The 17,631-nt window shown below is 36.4% G+C and overlaps 1 protein-coding gene across 6 annotated transcripts in view; it reads right to left on the bottom strand.

Moving 5' to 3' along the window:
- The window catches only part of RNF38 (ring finger protein 38), a 137,281-nt gene that overhangs the window by 25,365 nt on the left and 94,285 nt on the right, over window positions 1-17,631 (bottom strand). For 5 of the 6 annotated variants that reach the window (XM_052644603.1, XM_052644602.1, XM_052644606.1 and 2 more), the window contains 6 exons: window positions 14,858-15,071; window positions 8,791-8,958; window positions 7,373-7,543; window positions 4,991-5,152; window positions 4,562-4,668; window positions 3,073-3,157 (listed from right to left, as the gene is read on the bottom strand). In XM_052644603.1, coding sequence (XP_052500563.1) covers window positions 3,073-3,157; window positions 4,562-4,668; window positions 4,991-5,152; window positions 7,373-7,543; window positions 8,791-8,958; window positions 14,858-15,071 — 907 coding nt within the window. The remainder of the gene's footprint in view (window positions 1-3,072; window positions 3,158-4,561; window positions 4,669-4,990; window positions 5,153-7,372; window positions 7,544-8,790; window positions 8,959-14,857; window positions 15,072-17,631) is intronic. The other variant, XM_052644604.1, reaches the window with a different exon arrangement.

Consider the following 17,631-nt stretch of genomic DNA (forward strand, 5'->3'; position numbering starts at 1 on the left):
TTTTAAGGGATAAAACTGTCCCCAGGTTTGAGAACCACCAGCACTTTAAAAACTAAAAGACTATTTAAAATATAACAACAGTAACCATCATTACACTTTCCAAACTAGTAATTCCTTAATGTTAAATATCTTTGTTTCAATTATTTTCAATACTCTTTGAAATAGTTTATTCAAATTAGGATCCAAATAAACTCATGTTACCAATGTCTGATGTCTCAAGTATCTATTTTTACTCTTATATTTGTTACAGAAACCAGGTCAATGGCCTGTAGAAGTTCCCAGTCTGAATTTTGCTGACTGAACCTCCCCACACCTATGACTGAACCTCCCACACCTATTCCTGTGGTTTAATACATTCCTTGTCCCCTCTACTTCCTAAAATTTGGAAGGTTTTACTATTTCCATCATACAGCTCAGCATGTCTTGTTTTTATGTTAGTTAGCACTGATGAACACTGCCTAGGATCCATTAATTCATTAAAAATTGTAATATTCTATTACTTTTTATTAGATAAAATGCTTCTTATATTGATCAACTGCCTCATATCAAACTATACTTAGTTGCATAATTTATATGAAATAGGAAGGATAAGACCAACGAATTTCTTTTCTTTTCTTTTTTTTTTTGAAGTATCACTCATGAACTCATGGATTTTAACTCAGGTGGTAAGTTTCAACACATTGTAGCTATTATGTTTATTGATTTTACCCTAGTCCCTCCATTTTCCTGGTTTTCCATAGTTCTAACTGTTCGTTTGCTTTCTATAATCAGGCAGCCATGTACAGGTCGCTTGCCCCCCACCCCCTCTTTTAAGGCTACCACTGGTTAAGAGAATAGGTAACAAAGAAACATTGATGGACAATGAGAGGAATAAGTTGAACTTTCTGTAGACTCAATAATCAGTGCTGTAGTAACTGCTGCTACTTCTGGTACAGCTTTATTTGGAGAAATGGGTCACCTAAAAGACCCTGTCCCCATTCCCCATGTATGCCCCTCAGTGTCTCTAAATGCTAAATAGATGGTAACTTGTTAAATTTTATCGATGCTGACTACAATTAGCTATAAAATTTATGATATAGGTGATATATCTTTTATACCTCTATTTTATATTCTACAGGACACTTAGGTCAACTAATACAATTTATGACTACTATGTTAAGGCCTTATTGGATGGAGAGTAAAATGATATTGAGCCCTTAACAAATCTACATGATCAGAAGGCAAGACAACTGAAGGCAGGACATAATAATTAGGCATAGTTGTATAACACCTATGAGGGCAAGAAGGAGAGAGACTCATACAGACCTGGGGATAGACCAGAAATGCCTATCACAGAGGCAGCGTTAGCTGGGTCTTGAAAGACAGCCATGTGCAAGAAGTGGGCAGAGTTCTTAAGAAGAATCAAGGGGAGTAAAGGCACTGAAGCAAGGATGCACAGGAGAGACTCAAAAAATGATGAGTACTCTGGAATAGGGAGTGCTGGAGGCATGCACACTATGCAATAAAACCACAGACAGCAAATACTTTCTTGACTGGATTAAAGTACGACTTTGCAGAAGATTAAACATAGTCAACCCGAAATATAATTCAGAAAGAGACTCGAACGCCAAACACAAAATATTTTTCTTTTACTGGGATGGTATCACTGTTTTTACCACTGATATGTATATGATCTGTTTAACAAGAGAGCTGTCTTGCTTTCAGCAATATGACTTATGATAATTTTAGTACAGAATGCCTAAAGGATCACCAACTCCTTTTCTTACTACTCTGTTCAAAACTAGCATAAACAGTGTAGAAACATAAAATTATTATAGCCCATTTCTCAAGAAATCTGAGACTGGAATCCAAAGGACACTGAAGTGTGACTGTACATGCAGAAAGTAACATAACAGCATTTTAAAAACGACAAAAGAATATAGCATTTGGCCTGATTTCTTCCACATGCATTAAAAAGGGGGAGGGATGCTGTGAGACTGTGTGTGTCTTTCCTCTCTGTACCCAGATTCCATTTACCTAAAAACAAATAACAAAAAACCTGTTCCAATATTTATATTGTATAGAGATTGAGTGAGGCTGGGCTAAGCAGTAGCCAGCCAGCAGTACCCAAAGTCACAGTCACTCACATTCAACATTTCCAGATCCAAACATGTCTTCCAACCCTTTAACTGACCACTGTACTCCAAACCTCAAATAATATAACAATGTCAACATCATCTACATTAAGTGGTATTGTCTATTTGCCCTGGCATCTTGGAGTCAGCCCTCTTCATGAGCTATTGCAGTCCTTTTGCAGACCATCTTCTCTTGCAACCCTCTCACTCACAACCCTGACAGTACCATAAACCATTCAATGATCAAATCCTGTTGATTCTAGTGTTAAAATGTTTTTCAAAGTGTATTCTTTTCTACTTCAAGTTTTCATAGTTCAGAACTTGCATGGTTTTATAATTTACTGTCTGGTAAAAATTGGTTACCCCGCCACCAACTCTGAACCACTTCATCTATTTCTTCATGCTACAAATTATAATTCTGACTCTTTAAGACAGCAATCTGATCGATAAACACCAAAATATTTAGTGGCTCCTTCCTCTCACAATATTCAAAATTATGTTCATTCTGTACCAGGGAAAGCACAGGGCACTCAAACACAACCAGCTGAGTTTTTCAATCAAATCTCCAGTTTCTCCTCTCACTTTAGCCAGATATTATGTTCTTCCTCAAGAATACCCAGCATTTCCCTGCCTCAATCTTTGGCATGAAAAAGCTTTCCCATCCCTCAGGAACTGACTGTTCACACTTCTGTGGCCGCAAAATGTTTTCAGAACATCCAATCATAATTCATTTTCTCATTTACATTCTCTCACAGGAATTGTATGTAATTCTAATAGAGAACACCAGTCTATCTTGTTATCATAACTATGTGGTACATGTTGAAATAATTTTTGACATATTTGTATCTTGAAATATACAATGGATTTACCTAGTGTTTAATTAGATGAATGAGTTGAGTAGTACAGTATTTTTATGCATACAAAGTTCCCCAAATCAACTCACAGTTCATCTACTAACCTCGTAATTTTCTACTTCTCCATCTTCCACATCCAATTCAAAGCTGAAAGTTGGGCCCACTGCAGGTGGCACTGGAAGCATTGATCTGCAGTGAAAATAACCAACACAAGGATTGATACATTAATGAATTATATCAATGAATAGGATGAGAAGAACATGGCCAGTGCTACAGAGATAAAGAATGGTCAGTGTTGATCAGTGACAACCCTTTAAAGAAACTGATTTTACTAGCAATAAACAAAAGACCTGTAAAATAAAAATTGTAAAAATACTGCTAGGACAAATTTGAGAAGGTAATAGAGAGAGAAATATACCATATAAGTAGGTCAGAAGATTCAATATTGTTAAAGATGTCAATTCCCTTTCAAAACTCATCTACAGATTTCACGTAATCCCTACCATATTCCAGCTTTTTTCAAGTAGAAACTGATTTTAAAATTTATATGGACATGCAAAAGACTTTAAATAAAATCAGTTTAAGAACAAAATTGGGAGATTTATAGTATCTGATTTTAAGATAATAAAGATATAATTTTCAAAATACTATGATATAGGCATATAGCCCTCTGGTACAAAAACAACATTCCCTAGCCTTTCTAGAAGTACTTACAGACATGGGTCTAGATTCTAACCATTAGGATCTCAGCAGGAGTCATACATGCAACTTCTAGGAATTATCCTTGAGAGGAAGCAGGTAGGCAGAGAGATTCGGTTTCATTTTTGCTAGTTAGAATGTGGATGTGATGGCCAGAGCCTGAGAAGTCATCTTATATCATGCAGCTGCTGCTGCTGCTAAGTCGCTTCAGTCGTGTGCGACCCCAAAGACCACAGCCCACCAGCCTCCCCCATCCCTGGGATTCTCCAGGCAAGAACATTGGAGTGGGTTGCCACTTCCTTCTCCAATGCATGAAAGTGAAAAGTGAAAGTGAAGTCGCTCAGTCATGTCCGACTCTTAGCGACCCCATGGACTCCAGCCCACCAGGCTCTTCCGTCCACGGGATTTTCCAGGCAAGGAAGCCATAAAATTTTGAGGATGGCAGACCCATTCCTGAGCTATGGAGCTAACAGACCATGTCTGAATCACCTAATTCTAGACTTCACTTCACAAGAAAGATAAAAAGAACTATGATGTTTCACCTATGGGTGTGTCTGTTATAAATCTAATCCTAGCAGAGTATTTCTAAGGCACAGATATAACTTCTCTCTCTCACTTCCCTTGAGAGAAGTGGCAGCATTAAGTGCTAGATAACCATGGAAAGTGGCAAGTGATGCCTGCTGTGAAAGAGGCAAACCATTTAAGCTTCTCTACCTGACTTCTGGTGCACCCCTGCCCCTACTTCTCCCCTGACCTTGCTCAATGGACCCCCACCCCAACCACTTAACATCAAATAAAAACAAGTATCTAAGACACATAAAACTGTTCATAAAGGGAAGAGTATCTCAAGGGTGTCAAAACTCAGAACTCATTAAAAAATAAGACAGAACTTACAACACATATGGTAGTAAGCTGGGATGGTAGGGGGGTGGTGGTATGGGCTGCTGGGATCTGTATCTACTGCGTCCTGTGAGCCTCCGAGGCATAAATGGAGGATAAGGCTGTAGAGAAAGAATGTTAAGACAATTTAAGATCATTCCATATCCACAACTTTTTCAGGTGCTGAATAAAGGCTCTTCTTTTTCAAAAACCTAGGAAGTTATTTATTGTTCAAGGGTATTTAGTATTTCTTAAATGTTAACAAAGGTGCGGCAACTAGTTTAAAACAAGAATACTCTTAGGTGTGCTTCTACACACAATTTTCCAACTGACTGCAAGAATACATTTAAAATTTGAAACATGTAGAGTTATACTGAAGCAGAACTCAAAACAAGTTAGTTACCAAAGCAAGCAATAAATTAATAACAATGAATGAAAACTTACTACTCCATACGAAACCTCCTGATGCAAAGGATCATGTGTTAGGAACTGCAAAGGAGCTGATGGAGGTAATGTCGGGGGATGGGCAGATGGAGGGTAAGTAAAACCTCCCACAGGAAGATGTTCTCCTAAGAGTTCCACTTCGTTTTCTATCCTTTGCAGAGGCTGAGTGGGGGAAAAAGCAAACAAATATACTTCCAGTGTTCAGACAGACAGACTGTGCTTTATAACAAAAATTAAAAAAACCCAAAGATATCTTTGGGGTCATGCATTTCCTGATGTTCACATCAATCTAAATTCATACATGTGGACATACAGCCTACAGTAAAATCTTACTGCCTTTAACTGAATTTCAATAAGAAAATCTCTCAAAACATGTTATTACACATTTCCACTATTCACTAATGGATACATTTCTTTCACTATTTGAACTTTCCCTTAAAAATGATATAAGGAAAGACAAAAAGTCATGTAGTAAGCCAGTTACATAAAAGTTGAAGTTACTTAAGTCATAGCACACTGAACTACATCAATTTCAGACACAACTTTTAACAGATGAAATCAAAGATGGTGTACACTGTAAATGGGAACTAGGGCTAAATAGTTTAGAACACAGCAGGAAGTTATTTTATAGTAGAAACCTTATGGACTTTGGCACTAGACAAACTCTTGGTGCTGTAAATAATGAGCCCTGTGGCTCTTATAGAAATTACTTAATCTGAACCTTACTTAATCTGTCATCTGTAGAACTGACATTTTCACAGCCTACTTCCGAAGTGTGATTTGAACACCAAGACAATGTTCAGAAAGCACACAGTGCTTTGCAAAGCACATAGCCTATGTTGCCCCCTCCCCCCAAACTTAAAAAAAAAAAAAATAGCTTGAGATAAAATTCACCCTGCTAAGGGGTACAATTCAGTGGATTTTAGTATATTCACAAGAGTTGTACAATCATCACCACTATCTAATTTCCCTCAGTCCTTCCCAAGTTCTAGACAACTGCTAATGTACTTTATATTTCTATACATTTGCTTATTTTGGACATCTCATATATATGGAATCACACAGGATGTGGCCCTTGTATCTGGCTTCTTTCACTTAGAATGGTTTCAAGGTTCATCCATCTTGTAGTTTGTATATTAGTACTTTGTTCTTTTTGGAGTTGGATGATCATCTACTGGATACATATACCATGCCTTGTTTATCCACTCATCAGTTAATTGACACTGGAATGTTTCTACTTATGGCTATTAGGAATAATGCTGCTATGAACATCTGTGTACACATTTTGGGGCTGATGTTTTCAATCTGATCTCTTGGGAACATGTATTCTTAAATGTTAGTCTAACTTCTTCCCACAGTTAAGAGAACAGCAACACATTATTCAAATACAAGTAACTGCTAACAGTTACTTTGGAAGCTTATGTATGCTTGTATGATGGCTAAATTTAGTTTTAACCTTGAATTCCCAGGTACTGGAAGCTTCCTAAGGAACATCCTGGCATGAATCCTGTCCTGATTCTAATAAAAGATTTTCTTGTGGGAGTAGTTTCAACTTTTCAGATTAGCCAAACTTCTGTCGTAATTGGCTCCTAGTTTTCAGGAAAGCAGCCAAGTAAGCTCATCTCTCACCTCTTCTTGAGACTAAGCATGGTGTATAAATCCTAAGTAAAGCATGGTCAGGCTCTGTTAGGGTAAACCATCAAGCTCCATTCACAAGGCCATTTCCACTCAAAGCATTTCCATATGTTCTCTCCCTTATTCTCCTTTAATCATGGTTCAGACGTTCAACTTGGCCTGTCTAGAATACAATGGAGTCTTCTTCCTGTGTGTTTCCTCCAACTGATCCCTCCAGGCCCTGGAAATATGCTTCTCAGCTATATTCCAGCTCCAGGACAGAGTGCACTATGCTAACAGAGTATCTCATCTACTTTTCATCAGAACACAGCATAAAGCCAGACTTTGGAAAAAAAAAAATTGAGGTTCAAAGGATTACTTACTTGCTTAAATTAATATAAATATTATTCTAACAAGTATAAACATTTTTATAATATTTTCATTTTCCCATTTTAGAAACGTATGAAAGGAAAAACTAGAACTGTTTTTTTTTTCCAGATTCAATTTCCAAAGGATTGCAGATACAAAAGAATAAATTTGATTAGACAAGTTTCATATAAAATAACTAGAAAAACTTAATAAACCAAGTAACTGTAGGTACAATTATTGCTTATATATATTTCTATGTGTGGGGATTCTTAGTTCTTTTAAGAACCAGGAAAGTGTCATAGTTACAATTTTTAAATGATAACTTAAACATCTATTAAATTAATCTGTCTTTTATGTCTAAACATTCTGTAAAAGTTAAAAGACAAAAAAGATACGTACCGATCGTGACTGCTGTGTTTGGAAAGGGACAAACTGGCTTGGAGGTGGCAAATGAGGAGGATGATGAGGAGAAAGATGGGGAGGATGTAAAATAAACGGATCACTGGAAATAAGGGGTGGAAATGCAGCATACGGTACTGGTAAGTGCTGAACAGAACATGCTTGAAGCATCTGTAAAAGAAATCATTATTTTTTGTTGAGAGTATCAGAATATAGTAATTTAAAAAAATACTATACAATCAGATCGAAATGTTACTGCCACAGTCCTCCCAGAATCATAAAAATGTCTTAATAACCTATAGTAACAATGAGATACTTGTGCATTTTTGCATTTATTAGTAAAATAAATGGTAACTAGTAATTATTCTGGATTTTACGTAGCTCTTACAAATCAGTCAAAACACTTATCTTTTACTTAAGCTTTTCTAATACCTAAGAAAATAAAGGGTAAGTGCCAGAGAAGGAATCTCTTCCCACTTGGCTTAAAATGTAGCAGACATTACTACTTTCCAAGAAGCTGTCCTTTTCAATCTTGTAGATTTTTTTTATTTCTAAGAGTGCAATTCACAACTAAATGCTTTATGATCTCTCAATATTTTAGTTTGCTAATTTAGCACACTGGTTCTATAATCTATTAATGAGAAACCATGCATGGGTAAATTAATCTATTAAATTGGTGTTAGTATTTGTATGTATGTGTTTGTTTTAATCCCAAATTCAGACAAGATTATTAGGATTATATTAAGATTTAGCAAAGTGCTTTACTTTGAAGACTTTATTGACCTTAACAAGTCATTTAAATTCTTTGGTTTTCAGCAACCTAGTTTTCAAATAAGAGGGCTGAACTACGGGCTGGTAAAGGATCAAGTATAAGCTTATAAGAGGCAAAGAATTGAGTATGAACTCTTGTTTTCTCATGCTAATTGCTTCTATGATATTAAGCACACCATTTTCAATTTCATCATTTAGAAAATGAGGGTACTATTTTCATCACAGGCTTCCTATAGTATGGAATAAGTAAGTCTAAGCAACTCAAAGTGCCTATTAAAAACCCAGCAAGTGCTGAGACTATTAATGTTGACCACCAAATTCTCTGAGACTTTATTACTAATCAGTTCAATATCCTAAGTTAAAACCTGAAGGACAATCTTTATTAAGGTTTAATTATAAACAGTGCAGACATGTGAAGGAACATGCTTTGACCTTCAAAGAATGTTAAAATATGTGTAATTTAATTAATGTAAAAACATATCAAGTTTTAAAGCTAATTCTACTGAACTGTTACTGTACAGGTGCAACTGAGCTTTCTGTTGCAATAAAATTGCATTTTTTTACTTGAAAGTGAAAAGCTCCAAGTTTCTTGTGTTTTGTTGATATAACATATTTAGCCACTCTATAGAAGCACTGCACAGACTTACTGGAGGAGGCACACTACAGACAGGGAGGTGCTGTCCACTGAAAACCACAGAGCATCCTGGGACCTGTTGTGTACTGCAAGCAGGGATGTGCTGGCCTGTGCAGAGGGGAATCCCATGTGGTGCCACTGTTGTTACTGTGTAAGAAACAGGGACGGTGCCCTGATGGAGCTATTAAAAGAGAGAAACAGAACAGAAAGACTTGAGTGTGAGTTTGGATAAACTTTTAACAGTTTGGATAAAACATCAATTATTAAAAATTAAAATCTGGGCATTTATTGATTCTACTCTTAACTGCACAGATTGTTCACAATGTACTTCTGCAACAGTTTCAACCAAAATATTCTTGTTACTGTAGAGAAAAAATGTTTCAAGAGCAGTATATGATATCCACTGAACTGTGCCTGACTCTTCGCTCAAAAAAACTTGAAAAGTCCAGGAGATAATGAACTGCTATATTAACTCTTCAAGCCTGCTCTACAGAGCAGAAAACTTTTCTAAGGAGGAAATCTGGAAAAAAGAAACATGTCTGCTAATAACCTGCTCACATTCAACAGGAGGGAAAAAACCATTTGTTTAATTGCAACTAGTGAAATGTTAAGTAGCATTTTTAAAAAATTAAATAATTCCCTTCTTCCCTGGTCAGTTTTATTCCCATCCTATCTGGAAGCAAACAACATTTAAAAATACATCCTCCTGTATCATTCTCCATGAGCATATAAACATAAGCATGAACCACTGTCATGCTTGTTTTTGTTCTTAACAGAAATGAGATATTACCTTGCAACTTACTTTTTCCAATTAATACTGTAAATATCTCTTTAAAGAAATTAAGGCCAATTCATTCTTTTTGACACTAACAAGATATTTCAAATACAGTCATCACTTTAACACAATCCTATCATTCATAAAGGACTTTAAGTTGTATTCACCTTTTACCAATACCAAAAACAACCATAAAAAACATCACTGAACATATATCCTTACACATTAGTTTCATTTATTTCACAGGGATTACTGGGTAAAGGGGTAAATATATTTTAAACTTTAGCAAAAGTCTGGATGGATTAAATCACAATCCCAATGGTAGTAACAAGACTCTCAGCACCTCCACTCAAGGCAGATGTACAATATTTGCATAATAAGCATGCTTGCTTGTTATACAAATACTACAATGGGGGAAGGGGGAAAAACCAGTATCTACCTGGTGTACTTTAAATTTTTATTTCTCAGATTAGAGAGACTGAACATCTTTTAATATGCTTATTATCATCTAGATTTCCTTTTATGTAAATAATCTATATCCTTTGTTCACTGCCCACTTTCTACAAGGCTGTCCATTCACATTAACTTATAGTTTGGCTCTTTACTTAGAGATACATGTAATATTTTCTCAGTCTATGATCTCTCTTTTGATAAATCTTTTATTTAATGGTAAATCAACATTCCCCTTTCCTCTAAACTGAACTACTTCTTTCTATTCAGTAACTTCCCAAACATACCTAGATCTATTTTGTGCCAAATTTGTTTTGTCTCAATTACAGTCTCTTACTAGAAAAGTCAGTATTTAGTAAGACAAGTTCTTCTCATTATCATACTTACTTCTCATTTTATTTTTGGGCCATTTTTATACATTTATTCTTATGTAAATAATCTCAAATAATTTTATTCAGTTTCAAAATCCACTGGAATCCTAATTTATATTAACTGTATTAAATGTTATTTTACAAAGAACAATTTTATATTCAGGCTTTTTGTTAGAATATCATGTCACTACATGATCACTACTATAGTACTATACCTCCAAGAAATTAGGTTTCTTCATAAATAATACCACTTACTAAATTTATTACTCAAAATTCTTTTGTAAGTTTGGAGGCTTTGTTATACTGCTGATAGGTTACCTATTTGCAAACTAAATTGGCTAATTATTCTGGCAAAAATGCCTTCATACAGCTTTATAATTAATCCTAATAATTGGAAGAGCTACTCTGCCCAACTTGCTTTACCTCAGAATTATACACCAAAAGTTCTCTTAATTGGCTTAAAACACACTGTTGGGTCCCACACCTGATAAGTCTAGTGTACAGTTTGAGAATCTGCATTTTTAATAAATGTCCAGGTGCTGCTGCTGCTGATCAGCTAATTCAAGACATACTTTGAGAACCACCTGGCCTCAGAGACCCAAGACCAAAGTGTCAGTTGGCCAGCTATTTCACTGAGGGCCAGAAAAGTAAGTATTTTAAGTTTGTGGGCCATCCTGGTCCCCGCACAAAGCACCCACAAATGACAGATGAGCAAACAAGCATAGCTGTATTCCAACAGAACTCTACAAAAAAACCAGCCAGCAGTAGTTTGCTTTTACCTGCTCTAGATAATCCCTGGGCCTTTAAAGTGCTGTAGAAATAGCAGAATCAGTTTCTCAGGTTACACCAAAAGCTTACTGGAAATTTACTTGGAATATACTAATTCTATGTATGTAAGTTCTGAAAGCAGACAGTTTTTACAAGTTTGGATCTTTCAAGCCAAATATCTATTTAGACAGTTTTGTAATCAAAAAGGACTCGAACATCTTTTGTTAAGACTCTTAACTTCCTTTATGTTATTCTGATTTCAGTTGTACTTTCTTATTTGCATATTTGATATGCAGAATTTCAAACATGCTCAATGTATGTATAGTATAATGTACTATACATATATATGTACTATGCATACAGTATAATGAACCCCTGTATCTATCACATAGTCTCCAAAACCACAAGACCATATATCCTATCAACTCCTCCCTTTCTATACTTTATTGAATTTTATGAACCTATCGCTTCACAAATACTTCAGTACTTATTTCTAAAAGACAACACTTAAAATAACCACCACAGCCAATATCAACATATCTTAACGAAAGTTCCTTTAAAAAAAAAAATGAAGTCACTGTTCAAAACTTCAATTGTATAATCAAAGTTATACATGACTTTTTTTTACTTTTTCTCAATCAGTATCCAATGGTTTACATATTACAAACGAAGAGAATGTCTCTTTAAATTTATAGTTGCCACTTTCATCTCTTCTCCTTACCCTCAGTGCCCCAGCTTATATGTTGAAAAAACTGAGTTGTTTAGTGTAAGTATATATATATGTTTTAATTATGCTGACTAGTATAAAGAAACACAACTGATTTGCTGTATTGTTGCTTTAATAATTTGGGATTTTCTACCTGTATGATTATCTCATCTGCAATTACTTATGACGCTATTTGCTCTTTTCTTATTCTTACCCTATAACGTCAGTCCTGGCCTGTTGTTGTTTAGTCAGGTCTGACTCTTTCACAACCCCATGGACTGTAGCCTGCCAGGCTCCTCTGTCCATGGGATTTCCCAGGCAAGAATACTGGAATGGGTTGCCATTCCCTTTCTCTAGGGTATCTTCCCCACCCAGGGATCGAACCTGCGATTGCAGGCGGACTCTTACCACTGAGCCACCTAGGAAGCCCCCAGTCCTGGCTTAGATTCCAGGATACTGAATAGATGAAGTGATAGTCATCACCCTGGCTTAGTCCAGGTACCAGCAAGAAAGCACTCTTAAGTTTTACCGTTACTTATGTTGCTTGAAATGTTATGTGAACTCACTGTGGATCTATTTCTATTGGTTTTCATTTATAGTCTTTCTTTCCTCATGTATTTGGTTAACTTTGTTTAATGTTTACTGTCCTTGAAAATTTAGTTGAGGAAATTCTTTGAAAACTAGAAGGAAGATTTCATCCTCCAAAGAGAACATGCATGTCTTCTAGGCACCTGCAGTCCCAAATACTTTGACTAACTTTACAGTTGATGTGAATTTGACTGCAAATTACATCTGGTGCCAGTTACTCTTATTCTGCTGAAGCTGAAGCTCCAACACTTTGGCCACCTGATATGAAGACCTGACCCACTGGAAAAGACCCTGATGCTGGGAAAGACTGAAGGCAGGAGAACGGGGTAACAGAGGATGAGATGGTTGGATGGCATCATTAACTCAATGGACACGAAACTGAGGAAACTCTGGGAGATGGTGGTTGTCCTTAATCAGGGGGAATGCTCTCAATAATCCTGACTGACAGCTCTAGAAAATAAAGTTCCCTTTTTTCATTTTAAGATCTTTTATTGGATATGATGGCAAAATTTTATATCTTTGCATCTATTAACAAAATAAAACATTTTCCCTTTATATTGAAGATTTCCTAATGTTGAATTTATCCTGCACCATCAGGATAGACTACTTTACTATAACACTAGCTATCATTTATTATTTAAACATCTGCATCTATACTTAAGAGGGAAAGTAGTTGAAAGGTTTCATTTCCTGTACTGTCTATGAGGTTTTATTATTAAGGAGCTTCACATAATATACTTGGAAAATTTCTACCTGTGGCTGTGATTTAGGACAGTTTAAACTGGAACTTTCAGTTCTTTATAGAAATGAGAATTCAGATGTAGTCTATAAACAGGTTTTTAATTATGCCTTCAATTTCTTCCATAGCTGTTGGTCTGTTCAGGTTTTCTGTATCTTGCATTCTTCCAGTATTTACATATGCAACTGTTTCAATACGTAGACTCAGGGGCTTCCCCGGTGGCTCAGCATTCCGTGTCTTAGTTTGCATCAAGCTTTGTGGTATACGTTATACAGATGAAGGCTCAGACAGTAAACAATCCACCTGCAATGCTGGAAACAGGTTTGATCCCTGGGTCAGAAGATCCCTTGGAGGATGGCATGGCAACCCACTCCAGTATTCTTGCCAGGAAAATTCCATGGACAGAAAAGCCTGGTGGGCTACAGTTCAAAGGGTCACAAAGAGTTGGACATGACTGACACAACTGAGCATGACTGACTCAAGCAATATGACACAAATGAGATACCACCTCTTCTGAAGACTTCACCTTTTCTTTCTTTGATTCCACCTCTACCTACCTTCTCTTTCCCTACACTTTACTAACCAACCCCCAACCCTAGTGTATCTTTCTCCATATTTTCTCCATATTTTTCTCTATGTTCAGTGTCCAATGTATACAAATATTTAATTGTTATGTTTTACAAAACTGAACGTTTAACACTTAATTCAATTTTGCTTTTCTTGCTCAGCAATAGTGTGTAGGTATTTCTGGCATAATTCTAAGTAACTCTTTCTAATAGTTATAGTCCATGGCATGAAGGTATCATAATTTATCCTATTATTCTAATGATAAGCAATCACTTCATTCTTTGTTTCTATGGATTTGCCTAATTTAGACATTTCATATAAAAGAAATTATACAAACTGGGGCTTTCTGTGACTGGTTTCTTTTACACAGTATGTGCAAGATCATATTTTCTTTCAATTGTCACTATATGGTAGTTTCATTGTTTTTTATCTTCCAGTGCTGTAAATTTTTTAAGAAAAGAAAAACTGAATGCTAGTCTGAGTTTCTTTCCATTGTAATTTCTGCTGTCTATAAACTTGGAAGATTTTTTTTTCCTAACCCTTAAAATCCAGGAACTTTGTAAGAATATGTCTAGATTTGTATCTCTGACCTCAGAAAATCATACAATTTTGGTCAATTTTTGGTCTGGCAAACCCTCTTCTCAGTTAGTTCCTCAGTTCCTGGTAGGAACAAAGGGAAAGAAAGCTCAGTACTTGTCATCTCAGTGGAGACCTAGGAACACTTGTAAGCAAAGCTGCACCCAACTGTCTTGCCTACTGGATTACTCTAGAAGAAACTGGAAGGAAGCAGAAAACAGGAGTATATCCTCAAACCACTAGCTGACTGACTGACATTGCTATTAAATTCTCTATCAGTCATTTCAAATCAATTATTACAATGAATCATTCTGAGCTTTTATAACCCTGATCTTAATTTTTTTTAAGTTCAACATTAAGGAAGCTGTGTAGAATTTAAATTTTAATCTTCAATGAAGAATGATGAACTTATCCAAAATTTCATTTTAGGTAAAACTATTTCCTTTCAGGTAAAAGTAATCTACAACAAAAAACAATCAACCTAAATAAACTGCTACCAACTTTGAGCATCTGTATTTCCTGGATATTCTGTTACTATACCTGATCATGTATGTCAACCATTACTGCATTCTGCTGGGGTGGATGAGCAGCAGGGTGTAACAGACGGGGAGATACATTCGGAGGGTGGAAGGCTCGAGGTTCTTCTATTGCTTGCTGCTGTGCATAAGGGAGATGGTGATAATTTTCATCTTGACTAATGGAATTAAGTCGAGACTGACGATCCCTTCTTCCTCTCTGACGCCTGACAGGAGGACTGTAATATAGTAAAAATGTCAAAGAGGTTGTTATAATGTTTACTGCTGTGATCCATCAGGATTCTGCACTGTCTCTCTTTGTAATCCATTAGCAATATAGTATTAAAGAATTGCTGTGTTTCATCACCAGCTCTAAACACAAAATAGAAAGCATGTTTTTTTAAAAAATAACAGAAGAAAACAAAACTGATAATTGGCTCTGAGAGTTATTTAGAAATCAATAGCCAATCACTGTCATTTTGGGGGTGGGGGTTTAATTGTATAAAATTGCCCTTTTTATAGACAAATATTAGTAAGTTCTTATGATTTAACCTACTATATGTCCCTTTTATTTTATAAACATTATAAAACAAATTTTAATCTGCATATATCTTGGCAGTAATCCCATTATGCCTAATGGGCATTTTATATTTGTCTACTGGCTAAGGCATATAGAAAAGACAGTTCCCACATGCCCAAAATGACAATTAAAAAAAAAAGAGTAATAACTAAAAAACATTTAATCTATTTACAATTGCAAATAACTGAGTAACAATAAATACTGAGAATGGAAATGACTGTGAGATAGTGTCAGCATAAATACTCTAGTGATATACAGAATTTTTAGGTAGAATTTGGCTACAGTGTCAGACTTTATTTTGGGGGGCTCAAAAATCACTGTAGATGGTGACTGCAGCCATGAAATTAAAAGACCCTTACTCCTTGGAAGGAAAGTTATGACCAACCTAGATAGCATATTGAAAAGCAGAGACATTACTTTGCCAACAAAGGTCCGTCTAGTCAAGGCTATGGTTTTTCCAGTGGTCATGGACTGTGAAGAAAGCTGAGCACCGAAGAATGATGCTTTTGAACCATGGTGTTGGCGAAGACTCTTGAGAGTCCCTTGGACTGCAAGGAGATCCAACCAGTCCATCCTAAAGGAGATCAGTCCTGGGTGTTCATTGGAAGGACTGATGCTGAAGCTGAAACTCCAATACTTTGGCCACCTCATGCGAAGAGCTGACTCACTGGAAAAGACCCTGATGCTGGGAGGGATTGGGGACAGGAGGAGAAGGGGACGACAGAGGATGAGATGGCTGGATGGCATCACCGACTCAAAGGACATGAGTTTGAGTGAACTCCGGGAGTTGGTGATGGACAGGGAGGCCTGGCGTGCTGTGATTCATGGGGTCGCAAAGAGTCGGACACAACTGAGTGACTGAATTGAACTGGCTACTGAAAGAAATCACTTTCACTCTCTATGCACTTGTCATCTACATAGTTAAACACAAATAACAGTTGTTATCATAAGCAGACTTCTATTTTCCACATCCCTTAATTCCACAATTCAGCTCCACTGCTTTTTATAAGGGCTCAGCATGGGTAGCAATTTGAAACAACAGCAGGCCTCAATAAAAATGTACTCCACGTCAGGCACAAGAGGCAAAACAGCCCCCTTCTAGACACAGCTGCACACAGCCATCCCAGCAGTCTTTACTGAGGACAGGTCACCTTTCCCTTAATTGTTGCACTCTGCACCTCTAAATCTGTTTCCTCTTTCTCTCAATTGCCCAATCTTAAAAAGAACAAGGGACACTTTTGTAATATCAATTTCTCCAGTGCTCTTAATACTAACCCTCAAGGTTCCTGCTCCATTCATTGCTTCCTCTATCTTTATGTTCAGCATAACTTTTTTGCATTTCTGCTTCAAAACCGACAAACTATATTTCATTGATTTTCAGGTGCCATCTACCTTAGAATTTACTTTAATGTTTTATTTTGAGATACTTTTCATATAGTCTTTGCATAACCCTTACCCAGCTTTCCCTCATGTTAGTATCTTCCATTAGAAAAAAAAATTATCAAAATTAAGAAATGAACCTTGGTATCATACTATTAAACAACAGAATGTATTCAGATTTCACCCAAGTTTTCTAACAATGTTCCCTCACTGTTTCAGAATCCGATACAGGATCCCATTACTGCAGAGTGGTCATGCTTCTTTAGTCTTCTCCAATCCACGCAGCTCAGTCTTCCATGACCTTGATACCTCTGAAGACACACTTACTCTGCAGAATGCCCTTTAATCCAGGCTTGTCTGATGTTTTCTCATGACTTGCATGGCTTATGTATTACTGGAAAGGATATCACAGGGTGGACAGGCCCTTTTCAGTGCACTGTATAAAGGGCCCCATGACACTGATATGCATCACGCATGCTTACGTATGTTATTACCAATCACTTGGCTAAACAGGTTTCTGCCAAGACACTATTTTCTTACGGTCCATGGAGTTGGTTGCCAGGAGAAATATCAACAACCTTAGATATGGAGATGATACCACTCTAATAGCAACAAGTGAAAAGGAACTGAAAAGCCTCTTGATGAAGGTAAAAGAGGAGAGTAAAATGGCTGGCTTGAAACTCAACAATAAAAAAAACTAAGATCATGGCATCCAGTCCCATCACTTCATGGCAAACAAACAGAAGGGGAAAATGGAAGCAGTGATAGATTTTATTTTCTTGGGAAGATACTCTGATTCATGCAAATATTCTGCTTTTGCTAAAAGTTTGCATATAACT

Source organism: Budorcas taxicolor, chromosome 8 (genome assembly GCF_023091745.1).
Source record: "Budorcas taxicolor isolate Tak-1 chromosome 8, Takin1.1, whole genome shotgun sequence".
Taxonomy (NCBI): Eukaryota; Metazoa; Chordata; class Mammalia; order Artiodactyla; family Bovidae; genus Budorcas; species Budorcas taxicolor.